The following is a 19,072-nucleotide window of genomic DNA, read 5'->3' on the forward strand; positions in this document are numbered from 1 at the left end:
TCGCGGTGTTGTGTTTCTGGGGCAAAAAGGCTCCCGAAGCTGTGTGTTTGGGGAACAGCAGAGAAGCAGGCGAGGCCAGTCCGACGTTGACCTCTGTGGCCCACACTAAACCCCCACCCACGACCCCCGTTCCACCAGAACGACCATACTCGAGATGGGCTTGCCTCCTTCTCTTCTGTTTTTAATTACCTCCAGTTCTTATTCTAAGTTTTTTTTTTTTTTTTTACTGTAGGTGAACGTCTTTAAGGTAATCAAACCAAACTGGAGGAAACATGCAGCTTTGCAACAGAAACAAACCAATGTAGTTCAAATACTGTTGACAATGTTGCATAAGGAGTAAATCAAATGTTTTGTTTGTCTTATTTATGATAAAGAAAGTTTGAAAAATTTTGATTTTGGCAAAGCAACAAATTTGGCAAAAAGTTTGCTTTACTCCAGTCGAGCACCGCTAAAGTTTCACAATGTCTGAAATGTGTCTTCAGCTGTCACAACAGTTCATCTGTGTTCTTAGTTACTGAGTTTGACATTTTCATTCATATAAGACGCTATGCTGGTTTGGGATTTCATGACATAAGAACTTAGTTCACGGCAGTTGTTCGGGTCCATCACTGATCCGTGTACTTCCATGTTGTTCAGCTGCATGTAATTTAACACGGCTTCACGAGTTTGTATGTTTGTAGAGTGAAGTACTCAAGAGTATTAGTCAGAGGTGGGGGATGTTTACATGGTACTAAACAAAGACAAATCGGGATTAAAATGTTTTAAATATAAAATACATGGATAATTGGAGATATGAAAATTGAAGTAAAACCGCAAATCTAGCATAAGTCATGCTAGTTTTTAAGTCTTTAGGACAATCAAACATATTAATATTTTGACCAAACAACCTACAGTGAGAAGCTATTTCATGACCTCTTCTGTTAAAGTAGTAACTAGAAACTGCAGCTCTAAGATGAATATAGTGGAAAAAAAAAAAATACAAAGTATCCCTCTGAAACAAAAATACTCAAAGTACTTGGTTAACTCCCACCTTTTTAAAATTATTTTTTTAAACCCTTTTTATCCATTTTAACTTGCTGGCTAATTGATTTTATGACTTTGGGTTGCTCAGCGCTTCTATCTTTGCTTTCAACATTATGTGGGAGTGTGCTCATCTAGAGTAGGCATTCATAACAAGAGCTGAAAACACATTTTTCATCGGTTTCCCTCCAAACGTGCAGATCTAACGCTCTGTGTGTGTGTTTTATGAACGTGTGTCTCCAGGATCGACCCACATCTTCACCCCCACCAGCCTGCTGGAGCAGCTCAAGGCCATGAACAAACCAGACGAGGAAGTTGCAAGCTAAAATCCTCCGATCACACCTCTCTCCTCTTTACATTAACCCTTCTACCCATCCTACCTCTGTATCCTTCCCCACATTGTGTATGCATCCTGCTTGAGAAGAAAAAGACCTCTAAGATGATAAAAAAAAAAATATATGATGTATCAAAGAATAACATTGTTGCAAGTATTCCCACGTTTTACAATGGATGCAACTAAATGAACTCATTTAAATATCTGAACAGAAGGCCGTTTAAAGTACCAAAATGTAATATTGTGTGCGATGACACCTGTGCAAAAAGGTGGACATTTTCTCTTGTTTGTTCCTTTTGGGTTTCCTACTTGGTGTGAGTTTTAATGGAAGCGGGTCGAGTCGGGATGTGTAGTTTGAGAGGTTGATCTTGTAAAATATATCATATCGGTCAACATGCAATACATATAAAAATATATTCATCAGAGAGGAGTTCCCCCTGCCCGTTTGAGATGTTCGTATACAGTAGCATGCTTGGACTTGTGTGGACTGTTAATGTGTTTGTATCCATTGTGGACGTTCTGGAAGCCGCAGAGTTTAGCACTTAGCTTTTTCCCTAAGATGTTGAGCTTGAATACTTCACCGAAAACCTTTTGTTTTGAGTATCTCTTTGAAACCACTCCGGACGCGTTGGTCACTACTCAACGGTTCACCTGTAAACACCGCTGCCCGCTCATTAGGTAAAACTATAGCGATGTAAATCTAATGCATTCTACTCATTAATACTTAGTCTAATGTAACATATATAGCCAGGGTGGATAGAATATTAACAGTTTGTATGCAAAAGCAGCACAAACTGCACCGCTGTGGAGTGGTTAAGATACTTAATTGAAGAACACCCACCGAGACAAGCAGTGTGTCCGGTTGGGTGTCTCGTACTCAAAGCATACATTTTTCTTGAAGTATTTGTGTAAAAAAACACTTGGTGGAGCATTGGACAGAGGAACCGCTCTGTAAAAAGCCAGAACCATCCCTCCTCTGCTCCTCTTTAGTCTGCTGAGACTAAAGTATTTACTTGCCACAACCTTTTCCTTTCTCCGGAGAAACTTCACGTTTTAATGTCGAAATGCTTGCTGATATTTAATGAATCTTAAAAAGGGCCAGTTGTATTTCAGTATTGTATCCTGTCAGATTAAGTCTTATCATCGGTTAGTGATGTTTAATTGGGCCATGCACTGAGTAGTGTTGTGTATTTGTCATATGTTGCTGTTTTAGCGTCTCACTGGCAATATTTCTGACTGTGACGTAGTGAAACTTTTCCTTTAAAACATGTCAATGTGAAGCCGCCGTGTTTGTGACGTTTTAGCTGTTAGTGGTCAACTGGGAAAATAACTAATATCTATACTTTCTTTGCCTGTTTCCTCCTCTGGTGCAATGTAAACTCTTCAATTGTGAATGGCTTTGCAAAAAGTAACTTACATCCACCCTTTTCTCTTTTATTTCCTCCCTTTCCTGGCCAAACAAGTTGTATATTGCACTATAATGCGTTTTCTGTGATGCAAACGCTTGACTGTGTTCATTTTTTTATTATAATTTGCTGTTGTATAGGGTCTGTCGAATCAATTGATTTATATCAAATTTATTTATCAGAGGAAAAAATAATAGTGATGCATTAGTCTGTCCTAAAACTGTTTAACTTATTGGGATTGTATGTTTGCGAGTGTTGAAGCACAAACAATACTTCCATGTGTACTTAATGTACTAAAGCTGTCTAATAAATTGGCTTCCATTACATTTTACTCTTTTTCATCATGAAGTACAGCGAAAGCAAGTGTTCATTTTGTACATTTTTTATTTGGCTCTTTAGGGTCAACTGAAAAGATTCCCTACAAAATATTAGAAAAGACCAACCGTTTAAAAAAACAATAGTACAAAAATGACCAAAAAACAATTCACTCAACCTCCACAGTTCTGAGGTATATTTCTACCAAATACAATTCATAAGTTATCTGTAAAAATAGTTCAATATTCCTCTATTTGTTGGCATTGCCAACTTTAAATAAAAGATGGATCCACACCAGCACTGCATGCTGAAGTCTCTGCAGTGCTGGTGTGTGAATGATCGATCAACATAAAGCTGCTCAGTTACAGTACACTTGTTTGGCTCAGATACAATTACAAGCATGTGATAAACACTGTACAAAAGTTAAGGTTAAAAACCCACAGTTTAAAATGTATAGAATACAAAATAACTAACATAGAAGCAGACTCATTTTGAGGATATCCAGCATCTCGGGTCCACACAACAACAAGCTTCGACCATTTACAAAACTAACTCAATCACAACAGTTGCAATGAGCAAGTGCATTTTATTTACAGCACTATATGCTGCTGTATCAACAAGGGGACACACTGTTTAGGCAGCAACTAATACAACACTTATTTCTACAAACAAGAAAATATATATTTTTTAAAACCACATTAATAAAGAGTTATTTTGAGCTATTTATTGATCATGTGACTATGACTAGTATTAACTCATGACAACGGCCATTTCAAAACCGCTGTAACTCCTCACGTCCAAAGACGAAGAAGAGACTAATTACTCATTAGATATTTAAAAACATGTTGACAAAACGGATCTACAGTACTACATATTTTAGAATGTATACCAGCACATCTTTTGAAATCATTAATATGACAGCTGAAGAAACTAACTCGTGTTTGGCGACGATGCCATTGGTCAGGACAGCATTAGCAGCAGTAACCACCGTTAGCCACTAGCTAGCCCGTAGGGCAAACCCACTGGGACATGCATCTGTGGCCGGTCCGGCTACGTGACTTCATTCTCTACTAAGGATAAAGTTACAAATTGTTTCTTTATGAAGCAAAAAGCCGTTTGCTGCCATGTTAATGTCCTGAATGTCATATAGAGAACCTTTTAAAAAAAATGCAGTATCCAAACATAAGACCCAAAGAAGAGGACATTTGATTTACCTGGTCCTACACTCACTCACTCCAGCCTCGGGTTGCTCTTGCTCAGTCCATGCTGCCTGTGAGATGAGTGAGCAGACTAGTAGCTGCAGGACTGAGTCAGGACCTTCTGGTATTGCACTCCAGTAGCCAGAGAGCGAGCCATGTGTCCAGAGGTATGTTTCATGTGCCGAGCTGCTCTGATGGCTCTGTTCAGAGAGGTGTCCACGGAGTGCTGCTGGTCAGAGGACCGGAAGCGTCTCGTCCTCTCCCCGCGACCTCTGACCCCTGAAGGTGTGCTGTGGCTAGGAGACACGTAGAGGGGCGATGAGGAAAACCTGAACAGGGTAAGATTGACAAAAAAATAGTCATCCTAAATTTTATCCCAACTTTTAAACAAACCGTGCACAAGTAAAACAAACAAATTCAGTTTGGTCTTTGTACTGATGGAAATGACAATATGTTGGTTAAAGATGTGAAACTGTCACTTACACTTCACAGAAACATTCCAACTCCTCTATGTCCTTATCATTGGACAGTCATCAGTACGTACACTGACTTCATTTTGGTATTTTCACTGTATGTGTGTAGTATGTACTGTAAGAGGGCCTCAGCTTCTGCATATATTAAAAAGGATCATTTGGATTTTACCTCATATAAACCAACTTAAACAAATCAGAACTATCCATTTAAGTTTGTCAACTGCAGGTGACTTTCTGCAAAAAGCTTATGGTCTATTCTTCTTTTTACAATAATCATCTGTTTCAGAGGCCAGTGGCTGAAATCAGCCTAATGGACACTTCATCATATGTCTGGTGTGTGTGTGTGTAAGGTTGCTTACAGAAGTGGTGGCGGGAACACTGGCATGCACTGCAACAGTGCAGGAGGAGCTGCAGCTGCAAGGTGTCTGCTCCTCACAGCTCTATCCAGGGGACACGGGTGGCAGCCTATGTGTGTGGGTGAGTCTGAAACTCTGCGGCAGTCTGTGAATCACAGGTCAAGTCAGCAGTTCCACTTCACATAATTAAACAGATTTAATTTACTGCAGACTGAACTGATGTATATCCTGAGTGCAGTGACTGTACAGAACTTTCTGCTGCTTGTACTGAACAACAAACTCAGATTTTGACAAGTCATGTATTACATCATGCACTTAAAAGCACCACGGCTTTGATCAAATGGTCTCTAACCTGGCTCAGTGCTTCTGGAGGGTTCAGGGCGTCCACAGAGAGGGCAGCAACAACAGCAATAGGAGTGGACCGGCTCTCTGTCGCCACCAACTGGCACGGAGAGAAAAAAACAAGCGAGCAGCACAATAAATGAGGACAAAACGGCGACGCTGGTGTCAAATGATTAAAAGAAACCATAAAAGTGGATTCCACTCTTTGTTTTGACTCGACTTTCTTTGCATTCAGGCAAACACATAGAAGGAAGGACAGAAGAAAAATGTGTGGAACAGGATGAAAGGAGCCTCCTTACTTTCAGATCGCCCTTGGTGACGTGACAAACACTGAGGACAAAGGGGAGCCCGACGCCCTCTGCTGTCAGGTTCATCTGCTGGTTCAGACACACTGAGATGCTGCCCTGCAACACACATGCAGAAACACTGAGCAGCGTGGTCGACACAATCTGTTCTGGCAGATGTGCATCTATAACACATTGAAATAATCTAAACACGTTGTTTTTATTGTTAAACATCAGTGTTGACATGAGTCACATTTCTGTGTCTATGGAAATATAAGAGTGTCACATTTTGGGATTGTATTTGGAAGCTGGTGACGACAGGAGAGACAGTAAGCTATAAAAGGCTTGTAATGAGAAAAGCTCTGTACATAGAGAACTTTGTATGGTTAGGACATTCTACAGGGGCTCTACTGTCTGCTGCTCATTACAGCCATGTGGCCTAGCAAGCTATTACAAAAGGGAAACCACTGCTTCACAATGACATAAAACAAATGCTTCTATGCTTTGTTCGATAACTGCTTGCTGTTACTGCTATCCCAGTTAGTTTTGTTTTCAATCACAAGTCTGGCTGTTCTGCTCTGCATCCACAGGGCACTGGGTTGCACGGACTACATGCTCTTCTAATCCTGTAACAACGTCGCTGTCGACACGTCTGAGCAAGACACTACACTTTAATTTGCTCAGTCACAAAAGGTTAATCTGGATTGGACTATCCGCTAAAAACGTCTGAAGTTGCCATTAAAATGTCTGCAGTCGAGGGATGCACGTTCTTACTGGGGTGTGTTCTGCTGCGGACAGTATTTGTGTGTGAACAGCAGCTGTCTGGTGCTGCAGTGGATGTTTGAGTACACCTGGACACCAGAGGCTGAGGATTGGGTGAAGAGGGCTCTGAACCTGTCACTGAATACAAAAACATATGCATTAAATCAGAATTTGCCATTTTTTCTATGCAACTTAATCGTACACATTTAGATGGGTTCTTGTGCGTTATTCTCTCCTGATGATAGCTTGTGCATACATTTAGATTATACAACATCTTTCAAGCAAAGAGTTTAAGGATCAAAGTGTCAATTCAGGTCAATTTACAGATGTCCAGTTGTGGTTTTTGTCTGTGTGCAGAAGGTGGTCTCTTCCTTGTTGTTCGTCTCAGCGTAGACTCCTCAACCTCATCAACCGGCCGTCTGTCTCTTCTTCCACAGCTGACATCACTCCATTGCTCCCCAGACCTAAGCAATGAGAGAAGACTAAATTACGTACAAGCAGAAACATTTTAAGTATACAGTATGTGCACCGTTTGTGTGTGTATATATGAAGCTATCGGCTTCCTTGCTCCAGCTATAAGCTCTGTACTGTTGCTTAACTCTGCAGACTAACAGCAGGTGGACGGTGTGGTTACACCTGGCAGATAAAAACAAACCTGAAGCGAGGTGGAGAAGTGTTCTCCTGAGCTGAAGCAGCTGCTCTCACAGAGCTCAGAGGCGTCTTATGTCTCACACAGCTTTCGAGTGTCTCCCTCAGTCTGGTCACCTCGGCCTGCAGCCGCTGGATCACATCACTAAAAAAAAAAAACACAAAAGATGTGCAAAACAATCACATGAGCCAATCTAGCTGGAGGTCATGTTTGCATTTAGTACATATGATTAGTTATTTTCACCACCACAGGTATCCAGTAAATGTGATCACTGAAGTACTGCATTGTGAAAATAAAAAAATAAATCAATAAGGTGTCAGTCCAAACGTACACACACACACACACACACACACACACACACACACACACGTCATGCAACACCACACACCATGCAGGAATCAATACAGAGTACCTCCTAATATGCAACCACATTCAATAGCAGCCGATTCTGTAATCAAATGCATAAAAGAATATGATAGAGAAATTATGTTTAACGATGTTTCTGGGGAAACTTACAGGAGTTAAAATACATTTCAGGAAATAACTGACACTATCTTCACTCGTCGGGAATCATTTCTCTGCAGGGAGACACACACCTGGCCATGTTTGCACAGCTATCGCCATAGCAGCCGCTGCTACACACACACACACTCACTTGTGATTCGCCGCCTGACTGGAGCTCAGTGCTCTGAGAGAATCGTCATGGTGATGCCTTCCAGCGGGGGAAGAGCTCGGGCTGGAGTTGTGGAGGGAATTGATAGATTCTGTGTACTCGTCCTTCTGTCTGTCTTCAGACACAGTGTGAGCTGCAGAGGAGGACAGCAAGTTAAATACACAATGAAAGGAGACGACAATGAATTAGAGTAAGAACATAGGAAGAGAATAACGGGACCACATTAGTATAACAATCTCAGTTGAAGGACAGAACTTTGAGACTCACATCTGTCACTTTCCAACCCAAACTCACTGGTCCCGCTGTCGGCCCTGGTTTGTTCTGTGTGACGGACGCAGCGCTGTGGAGAGCAGGAGAAAGTGCGTCTCCTCTGCCCTGGTCTGGTTCTCCTCTGCTGGTCACGGTTGAGCTGAGAGTCACTTCTGGGCTCCATAGCCGCGTGACTGTGTGACGATGACGAAGCAGGAGAAAGAACTGAGACTGGGCCTATGTGAGGATTACCCGGGTTCGCCTCCTGAGGCCCTGAAACGCTGTCGCAGAATAAAAGAATATTCAAACTATAAAATAAATAAAATAAGAGACTCAGGGGCTGTAGAGTTGTAGGGTCAAACATCAGTATGCTGTGTGCGTATAACATGGGTGGGGGATGGCACGGGAGGGAAAATTCATTGTGCAGTAAATTGGTGTAGAGGCACTTTCTCACCTCTCTGAGGCCCTCTGGTGGAGAGGACTAGAAGCTGCTGCAGGAGTCAGCCAGCTGCTCTCTGAACAGACAAACCCACTGTCTGTCTCTGGAGAGATGATCCCATCCTGGTCAACACAACACAGAACAAAGATGATGCAACATGTAGCTCTACACATTCTAGATGTAGATGCATCATGTTTGAAGGCAAAAATAAGGTTTTATGCATCACCGGTGATCTTTATTTTGATGTTACACTGGTTTCAAGAAGCAATTGCTAAGCATATATCAGTGCATGTCAGCTGATTGTCTAGTTGTTTAAAGGTACTTGGGAGTTCAGTGCTTTGGCTTTTAAAACATCTCGTAATTTGGAAGCACTAGAATACACAAAGCAAAAGAATGAGGAGAAAATGAGAGAACAAGCGCTGCCTCATCTAACCACGCCACATTTGGGACTAAACTCAATGTAATATCAGTGACAGACTGTTATCTCACCCTGGCAGTTTGCAATATAACACTGACCTGAGAAAGCACTCCGCTGCTCCCAGTATGGAGTTTGGAGTTCCTCTTTTCCAAAGCTGTAATCTCTCCCAGACTGCTCAGACTGCTGCTGTGGGACTTCCCCACCTCTAACCTCCTCCTGCTGCTGAGAGGATGGAGTGTGGTGGACTGGCTGGAGGCCCTGCGTGAACTGGACCTGCTGGCTTGCTGTTTGACGGTGCGAACAGGAGCCGAGTCCAGATGGTCCGATTTGTCTTTCCTGTCAACAGAGAAGTGCAGCGAATTTAGTCCAGCGACTGAAATTAGCTGCCCCTTGAAAATAGGAAGGTAGTATTTTACCATTCAAAATAAAAACAATTACATTTAGACAGGAAAAGTACTCTGCTGCCCAGTGTGAGAGCAAACTTTACTGTGCTGCTGATGAAACTACCGCTCATTCTGTCTACTGACCTCTGTGGAAGACTTTTCTGGACTTCCAGGTCTCCAGTTAGGCGACTCCGTCTTTCTTCCTCCTCGTCCGAAGGCTGCATGTCACTTCTTAAGGCAGCAGAACAGGAAGCTCCTTCCCTCTGGCTATTGTCTAAAAGTTTGGGAAGCTCCTTGAAGCTTTGGTAGCGAAACAGAGGAAGGAAAACTTTCAGGGTGCAATAATGAGAGTCCAGCCTGCAGGCTGCGCTTCTTACCTTCCATACCTCCTTCTGACAGGGAGAAAAATAAATCGCAAGTATTTGGATATCTCCTAACATTTATTAAAAGTCTTCCACAAGTGAACAACTAAAAAACAGAAAGATTGCCACTCACTGATCCATTAGTGTGGCAAAGTGTTGTTCAACGTGCCTTTGTTTGCCATTCAGAGGTTTGAGGTAGAGGGATGTAAGAGTTTCCTCGTCTTCATCACTCTCTTCACTGGCTGAGCTCACCTCCACCGCCGCTGCCTCTCCTGGATCAACCAGCAAAGGCACAGGTGGACTCTGGAGAGAGATGAAGTTAGATCATATCATATACACACATATATATAAATAAAATCTGCTATAACATCCTGTCATGTCATAGCAGGAGTGTGTTCTCCATTTACCAAAGAAGGTCAAATGTCTGACAACTACTGACCGACAGCCCAAAACCCAAAGATATTCAGTTTACAACAAAACAAACAAACAAAAGCAGTTTGAGGCACTTTGTCGCAAAGACATGCTACCAACCTGCGGGGTTTCACACGACATGCACAAACACAAAAGTGAAATAGATATTCTGTACTGTTCCAGGACAGAGGGCATTAATACAGACAGAGCTGTTCAATGGTACCTGTGGGTGAGTCAGCGTTTCTCCTCCCTCAGAGGGGACAGATGAAGGGCTGGGGTGAGGAGGTGGAGAGGGAGGAGCCACACAGGTGGGCTGCTCTTGTTGCATCTGTTCCACCAGCTCCTTCAGCGCTTCCATACGCAGCCCACACTGAAAGATCAGCCCCTCCAGCTCCCTGATACATACACATGCACACACAAACATAGTAAAAGCTGAGTGCACGTGTGTAAAGAATATAAAATGAAACGTATTTATCTTGGGGCGCTCACCGTTCAGAGTCGAAGTGGCCGATTTGTGCCCCATGCTGTTGCAGGGCGTTGTGTTCATCCCTCGCTAACAGGTAGCCCCTTTCTAAAGAGTCGAGGCCCTCAGCAAGCTGGGAGAGACCCTGAGAGAGCACGACTTCATATGTTTGGATTTGAGGAGGCTATTAGAAGTCATTTTAAACTGTGAGTTGTTGTTCTTACCTTCATCTGGTCAACAGCCCTGAGTTTTTTTAGGAGATCCTCAAAAGTCTGCAGCTGAATGAAGAACATTAAAACCTTGATCTCATAAATCTGTCAGGATTTCCATTACTGATGATCAGGGCTGTGAATCTTTCGGTATCTCACAATTCAATTTTGATTCTTGGAGTCACAATTTAATTCAAAAACAATTCAAGTAATACAAAAAATGTAAATGCTGCCTGATACATGAATACAATTAAGAGGCTTTGTACAAAATAACAACACTGTAAACTGGGATTTGGTGCGTTTTTACAGCAAATTACACAATAATGCTCGACTATACTATGACTTTGTGTGTATGATTACTTTCCATCAGTAGCAATATCTAGGTGCTTCTGTAGAAAAGCCTTCCTGTTAATAGATACAATAGGTCATTTACCTGCTGGAGGAACTTGTCGGCCTGATTGTAGAGAATCTTGGCCAGCTGCTGTCCCACCTGAGGGTCCGGGCTTCTCGTGGAAGGACAGGAAGATGAACTTCCTGTTCATTTGACAGACAGGTGCAGAGGAAAGAGTTACATGATGCAAGTTGCAGAGAGTGATGCAACTTTAGCAGCAGCTGAACGATAGAGGACAGCCAGCGGAGTTGTATTGAATTGACAATGCGTCATTGTACAGCAATGAATCCGTAGAGCAGAGTGACTCATTTACATGAAATATGATTATATGAAGTGATGAATTTGACAGCAAAGCAGTAAATATCGAATAGGATGAATGTACTCTGATGATTGCTGTGTCCGTTTTGGTGAGGAGATGCAGAGTTAAACTCTGCTCGCTGAGCCTGAGGAAAATCCAGCATCATTAACTTTGAAGTGTCCCGGTTCGGTCCTGACAGCACCAAGTGGCCGGGCTTTGGAGGGTCCGAGTACAGGTTCACCTGGTGGAGATATGAAACATATATAAGTCTGGTGGTATATTGGTGCAACTTTCCTGGTGACATAAGTGACTTTACTGTGACATTTCAAGACTTCAACATTTCTGGATCACTGGTCAATTCTTATTGCAGAAGTGAGACTTTGCTCAGGGTAAGCCTGAGCAACAGCACCTTTGGTCATGGTGACAAGGACACTTTACACAACATGTTAAGACTTTTTTGCTGCATAAAGTGTTCAAACTGAGCATTTTCGTAGAAATAATCAAATCATACGACAAACGATAGATGATCAGAATCAGTTGGATATGCTGAAAGCCAACATCTCCACCTGGTGTCATCTAGTGTTGTGTTTTCACTCGCCCTCTAGTCACAACATCTATCAGGTCATTTCAGAGCAGAAAAGACAGACTGAATTTAAACTGAGCTGTGTGATATACGGTTAAGCGTATACACTGGGTGGTCGCCCTTCCCCCTTTCCGTTCCCTCTCATACAGAATTGAATGAAAATGAATGTACGCCCCCCCCTCTGAGCTATAAATCATTCTGACCTTAAACGGACCTCAATGGACTCTCACACACACGTTGCATTTGTTGTTTCCCTGACCATTACGTTCAGCTTGTAACACATTTATTAAACAGTTAACACTGAAAAGAATTAGTTAGAAAGATGGAATGATATAAACTAAGATCATTAAACAAACTAGAGTACGTCCTGGGTGTTTAGTTTTTAATTCAAAAGAAAATTTGCTTTGTATAAAATATCATCACTTGAGCTTGTCTAAGTCTAAGAAGATGCATTTCCAGTTGAATGAATTAATCATTCAGGGTTCACACAACATGAAAAAAACCCTCTTCCATTGAAAAATAATCAGACAACAAATTTCAGCATAAAGTCGCTCCTCCCACCCGGCCAGTGTGATGTGAGCTAGCAGAGGGCGGGGGAGACAGATGGCGGTTCAGTGTTGTGGTGATGGAGAGGAGGCGGAGAGCCCAGTGAGCTGATTTTAATTGGTGCTGATTGTGGAGTGCTGCTGCTCCAACAGAAATGATTTAAAGGAGCTACTTCACTACACTCATCCCGTCTCTACTCCTCTTTAATGTCTTTCCTATCCCACTTTTTTGTTCTTTAATTATTCGTTCTGACATAATGCTCCGCCTGTAATGTCCTGACAATGTCTGTCCCGTAGAAATAAAGCTAATAAACATCTGAAATTTAAAAAAAATGTGCATGTTCATTTTCATAAACCTCCCGTTGAGCACTCTGAAACATTTAATTTCTGTATTGTTGCTTTTTTAATCAAATGTTGGCTTCTGTTGTGCAGCTTGATTTTTTCATATGATACTCAAACACTGAATCAAATCATCTTTGGGCAATTTAAAAACCCCAAAATGAAGGAAACGCACAATACTCGTCTGCGTCCAACCAATGAACGTGACTGAATGCTGATATAGTACTGACCCCATGCAGAAAACACACACAAAAGGGAGTACCGTCATTGGTTAACAGAGTTTGGTCACAAGAGGACCATCGTATAGATGAGGGTTTTGTTTAGCCATATCATGAGGCCGTGGTGTATTTTAGAGGAGCCTTTCTGTTCGATCCTCGTATCCTGGATGCTCTGTACCTACCGACTTTAATCTGGTCCCGATTATGCTTTTGTGTGTTTGTTTTGTTCTCAGATATCACTGCACAGACTATAGAAGAGTCTCCATGTGTCCACAGTACCTCTAGATGTGTTGTGCAGCCTGTGTTTGCACACAGTAGCTATGCATGATGCCTCTCACAGAAATGATTAAATGGATGGAAAGTTGAACCAAACATAATAGTGCTTTCACTGCTGATCCTTCTTTTAATGAAAGCTACAGCATTGTAGAAGTGAATCAGGTATTTGTGTTCTATACTTATACCTTCCATGTGTGTTTAGAAAAAATAATTTAATAATGTAATAAAATTAGAGAAAAATAATCAATTCCATTTTGAAGCTCCCTTCTGGAAGTGATGGAGTGATTTAAAAATGAGACCAAAAATAAACGTTATGGCACCGTTATGTAATGGTTTTTATAACCCCGTACTACTGCAAACCATTAAATAGTGATTCATTACAGCCTGATTTCTATATTAACTACCTTGGCTGCGAGGCGCAGGCGATCAATGGTGTTCTCCGCCTCGGCGTACTTAGTCAGCAGTCTGTTGTAGCCCTCCTGCAGCGAGATGAGGCGGAGAGGAAATGAGCAAGCAAGAGGAAGGGAAGAGAAGAAAATAGAGAGTGCAGAAGAAGCATGCGAGGATGGAAACGCGCGAGGAATGAAAAATAAAAAGGAAGGGAGCAAAGTTGAGGAACGAGGGGGCAGAGAGAAGGCAGCAGTTAAGTTGAATTCATATATCTGTCACAGTTAAAATATATGTACATCCTTTTTCATCGTTTTGGCCCCTTTGTTTCAATGGAGAAATGTCTTAATGCAACAGCTAACTATCATTTTTCAGACAGTGCGCTTCAAACGTTGTGTCAACAGTTGGGTGTCGTCTCTTTTACGTGCACAAAGTCTGGTCCATAAAGCAATGTTTTACCCAGTTTTTGTGGAACAACTTGATTGGCCTGCACAGAGCCCTGACCACAAACCCAACCAACTGCTTTGGGGTGAACTGGAGCACCTCGTGTTTTGTGGGAAGCCATTTTAGCAGCAGATTCATGCCGATGGCTTTGGAACGTCATGTACACCAATCAAATGCGAGTGTCCACATACTTGTATCCATGATATGTACATCATGGCCAGTGGTTCACTTTGAAAACCGGTTGGTAGAGGTGTTATAATCACGCCGCTCTGATGCGGATAACTTTTAGCATCATTCTCACCAACTAAATGGCAAAAATACATGAACTGATTCTCTTGTATAAAGACGACATGGGAGTTTGCAGTAGCCAAACTTAAATCATAGTGGACAGTAGTGGACTGTAATTTTAGAAGTACATTTATAAAGACAAGTCACTCTGAAAAGCAAGGATTAGGGGTGTTGGAAGGCTAATTCATTAATGCTACATGACAGTATAACTGAGGGAAAAGTAATTTGTGTTTTCTCAAGGTCAATGATCTGCAGACCTTATTCCATTTCAATCAAAATCTCTGTAGTATGACGATAAACCACAAGCACAAGCTTTGTAATTGCCTTGGTGCTGTAGACGGATTGCGAAACAAAGCATTAAGAATGTAATATTGAAATACACAAGGGCAGGGTTATATTGATAACTTGTTTGAGAACAATCCAGATGCCAGAAGGATATTACTATTTCTGACTGATGTTCCCTCTTAAAATGTCTATAAAAACCGGCACCAGAATGAAGAAGGTCTCATCTTCATTATTCTTTTTGGAACCACATAGGCTAGTAACTTAAATCTCTTCAGTATACTCAATATATACCAAACTTTGAAGTTTATTTCCCTGATGTATGCCTTCCCTGCTCAGTACGTGATGTCTCGTTGCTTTACTTCAGCGTTGCTACAGAATAAGAGGATGTAAAGAGTTTGCCTCTGGGAATGAGCAAAGATGGTGGTGAAGTGGTTGCAATTTACTTTAGATTTCCCTCAGGACATTTAAGGAAATTAGGGAAAACCCTTTAGTTTTTCTAGGGCTCCTGCTCGATTTAGACATTATCACTGCTAGATTTTTCCAGAGGTGTGATGCAGTCGTCACTGAGTTGTCTTGGCTGTCATTACACCTTGAGCTGGTCCCCAGACAAAAGTGGGAGGAAACATTTTGAAGTCATGAATGTGTTTCTGCTCTTTAACGATCAAATAACCTAGACTGTGTTTCAGTACAAACTCACAATTAAGTTGTTCTCACTTACAGTACAGCATTTACTGTGCTGAGATGTCAGCACAGTAGTGCCAAAGCATTGTATTTTTATAGTACTCCCAGTCTCTACCAGTACCTCTAGCTGGTCGAGCAGTGTGTTGGCATGCTGGCGGGACCTGAACTCCTGAGGCACAGGGGAGTTGGGGGCGCTGGTTGGTGGTTTGTAAGAGTCTGATGAGGCAGGAGGTCCAGCGGTGGTGTTCACTAGGACTTCTTTCGCAATGTCAGCAGGGGATTTAAACACGAAGGGGGGCTCAGGTGATGAGGACTTCCTCTTGGAAGAGGGTCTGCTCTTGGGGGGGTTGTAACCATCTTTGGGGAAACGGACCCTGGGTTCCACCTTGGAGAAGTCTGGTATGCGGTAACTCAGAGGCCCTTTTCTGGCAACACAATTAAATACATGGTTAGTGCTTTATATGAAACAAACTGCAATCATGATGTATGAAAACTGATAAAAAGGGGAGGATACAAAATCTACAAGATAAGATCTAATTGCTATGGGAATGTGGCTCACCTGGATTCATCCATTTCAGCAGCATTAGTCCTGGCTCTTGGTGTCTGCTGCTCTTTGTCAGGACTTGCCGTCCGATGTTGGAATTTCAAAGAGTCTGCTTTGGCTTTGCTGAGGGAACGATTACTTGAATATGTAGATTGAGGAGAGGGCTGCCTCGTCTTCCTTGGTGAGGGAGTGGGCGGTTTCTGAGGCTTACCTGACTTATCTGACACCTTTAGAGGTCCATTATTTACTCCACTGTAATGATTTGACACACCACCTTTAGAAAACATGGCTGCTCCTGGCTGAAGAGGATCCCTGAGCTTTACCTCAGCACGAGGAGGGCTGGACTTGAGGCTTACGTGGCTCCTGTGTGATTCTGGAGGACTTTCTGTGAAGCTCATCTCTGGGAGGGTTTCGGCGTCAATCCCCGGAGCAGCAGCGAGTTCCTCAGCAGTGAAGTGGCGAAAAGCGGGGGCTGCGACAGGTGAGGCAGGCTGGGATATTGGGCAGTGATGATTGGAGACTGTAGCAGGTCCCATGGCTAACAGGTGATATAGTGTAGGGCTGCTCTCCTCCATCTCTCTTTTGGAAATATAGCGCTCAGCCAAGCCATTTGTGGTTCCAAGCTGCTCTCTTGATGTGCTAGGGTGTCGATTTTTCTTTCTCTTCCTGTCACTGCTAGTCCCCGCTTCCTCTCCATCCTTCTCCTCCTCGGTCATGTCCAAGTTTTTGTCCCACTGAGGGACGCACTCCATCCCCTGCTCTTCTGCTCTATCCATCAAGTCCTCAACTGCCAAAAACAAAGAGAGATGGGGCAATGGGACGACAGGTTTCAACACAGTATAGGAATAAAGTGGCTCCCACAACAAAGGAGGGTAGCTCGCCTAGCTTCTAATAACTCCAGGGCGTTGTCCAAAAGTCAAAATCTATTGATAAAGGGATGTTAACATTTTTAAAATGCATGTTTTTAACTGATGAAATTTCTGTTTCAATCCATATTTGCCTTACAACCTTTTAAAATCAATTGTGATGAAAATGCTTTTTGCTCTCCTGTCATTATTCATATGACAGGTTTCCCACTATTCATAAAATATTTAATGAAACTCATTTAATTGAGAATCAATATACTTTTGTTCGAGGAATTTTATATTTTTTTAGGGAAATGACGTTTGAAGATTCATTGGAAACAATATAAGCTAACAATTTGTAGCTAATGAGCTCAAACGTGAAAAAACAGTGGTATGGTCCTTTACGCATATTAGTACAGGAACTAAAACATAAACACTTGCAAAGAAATACTTTAGTCAAGGTAAAAGACTCACATGGTGATCGTATTTGTACATCCTCTCCTTGGGATTCGTTATGGGACCAATGCTTACTCAGGTTGTAACTCAGCGCCTCAGGTGTATCCCTCTCACGCCCGCGAGGGTCTGCCTCCTGTAGGGGGAGGGGTCCAGGGTACACGTTTGGATTACTTTCTGCATCTGAATCACAACAAGATGCACACAACTCCAAATCCTCCAGCACTTCCGACAGTCCAATGATGCCATTCTCATCCATCTGGCTGGCAAAGTCCTCATCCTCAGATATCACAGAGCTGGTGGGTGAGGTGTGAACCGGGGCGGGGGTCCAGAAGAGAACCCCTGCTGTGGTGCTCTTTCTCGTCTCCATTCACCTATCGGGCCACTTCGGCCCTCCTCGGGTCTCAGCTCTGACCTCAGTTACTGTCTCAGCCAGGCACAGGAACGCCTCGAATCTTTTCTTGTTGATCGGGCTCTGCAGTGAGCTCCACTTTTAAAGCCATGGGTACAGGACGTCACTGATTGCAGGTTCATGTCAGTAAGCGGGGAAAAGTCCAGAGGCGGAGCTAAGGACGACTGGTTGGTCAGTCTTCAGTCTTGAAGAAGAGGAGATCTCTTTGGATGCAGTTCCTGAAACACAAAATAGCATCAACTCCTCACTCTCTATAATCATTTAGCAGGACACTCAAGTAGAGGTATCCAAAGGAAAACAAACGTATAAGGACAAGTTCATGAGTTTGGGACTGTTCGACAAAACACACAATTTAAAGATACATCTCTAAATTCCATACATGAGGTCTTAACATGTAGAAAGACACCATAGTGATTCAATTGTTTGAATTTAAAAGCATGACACTTCCTGTGAGGTGCAGCACTTAAGGACTCGTTTCGGAGGATAACTCCCTTTATTAACCCGTGATAAAGGCCTGTGCTGTTGGGCCGCTCAACGAAGCATCTCAAGTTCTTCATCTCAAGTTCTTCATTACAGACGTATCGTACGTGTAACAGACTCAGGATCAGACTGCTGGTTCACAACGTTACACCAAGTCCCCCAAATATGTTCCTAGAGCTGCAGCAGTCACTACGGCAACAACACAACATGGACACAAGCTGCGCTTTTCAGCGTCTGCAATAAATCTTTGACAACTCTCAACATACATGCCAGTGCTACAAAGATTGAATGTATACATATGCTCAGTCCCTCTAAAAAGCCTCAGAACCAAATGTCCCTAGTCATCAAAACACATCAACTCCATCGTTATATAAACTGTGATTAAGGAATTAAGGCACATAAACATAATTTTTGAAGTAGTATCTGCAGGTTAAAAACAACAACACACACCAAGACAGAGGCCTTAACAGGCGTCCTTATTAGGGAAAGTTGAACATAATGCAAGGAAATTAACATATAAAAAAGTACATTCTGTACAGCAGGACTTAGATTCTCATTGAGCGCGCACACACACACACCTCGGTGTGTACGACTCATAGACTTGCATCATGCTCTCTCCACAACCCTTTCACACACACACACAAAGCAGCAGAGGCTCCACGCTGGCCGACATGGACGAACTCACCATGCATTTAAAGTAGACCACAAAGAATGAGAGCGCACATCTCAGAGGACAAACAACTTAAGAAGTTTAGAAAAGCAATAACTTCAGAAGAGAAAGAGCTTACTGGATAATTATAACATTACAGCATATATACATTTCCTCACCCCAACACCCAAGATGTCCAGGGACTCG

At 42.5% G+C, this 19,072-nt stretch overlaps 1 protein-coding gene across 1 annotated transcript; it reads right to left on the reverse strand.

Moving 5' to 3' along the window:
• Nucleotides 1-3,182: 3,182 nt before the first annotated feature.
• akna (AT-hook transcription factor) lies at nucleotides 3,183-17,694 on the reverse strand (the record flags this gene model as incomplete). The annotated part of the gene is made up of 22 exons (XM_079178883.1): nucleotides 3,183-4,603; nucleotides 5,107-5,248; nucleotides 5,456-5,545; nucleotides 5,745-5,849; nucleotides 6,504-6,629; nucleotides 6,816-6,955; nucleotides 7,147-7,284; nucleotides 7,796-7,946; nucleotides 8,081-8,343; nucleotides 8,517-8,623; nucleotides 9,018-9,255; nucleotides 9,447-9,602; nucleotides 9,798-9,967; nucleotides 10,299-10,470; nucleotides 10,565-10,683; nucleotides 10,763-10,816; nucleotides 11,181-11,281; nucleotides 11,521-11,677; nucleotides 13,802-13,876; nucleotides 15,604-15,907; nucleotides 16,042-16,813; nucleotides 17,346-17,694. The coding sequence occupies 22 exons, from the start codon at nucleotides 17,692-17,694 to the stop codon at nucleotides 4,366-4,368; spliced, it is 4,167 nt and encodes a 1,388-aa protein (XP_079035009.1). The 3' UTR covers nucleotides 3,183-4,365.
• Between the last annotated feature and the right edge of the window lie 1,378 nt (nucleotides 17,695-19,072).

Source organism: Pholis gunnellus (assembly GCF_910591455.1).
Source record: "Pholis gunnellus genome assembly, chromosome: 18".
NCBI lineage: Eukaryota > Metazoa > Chordata > Actinopteri > Perciformes > Pholidae > Pholis > Pholis gunnellus.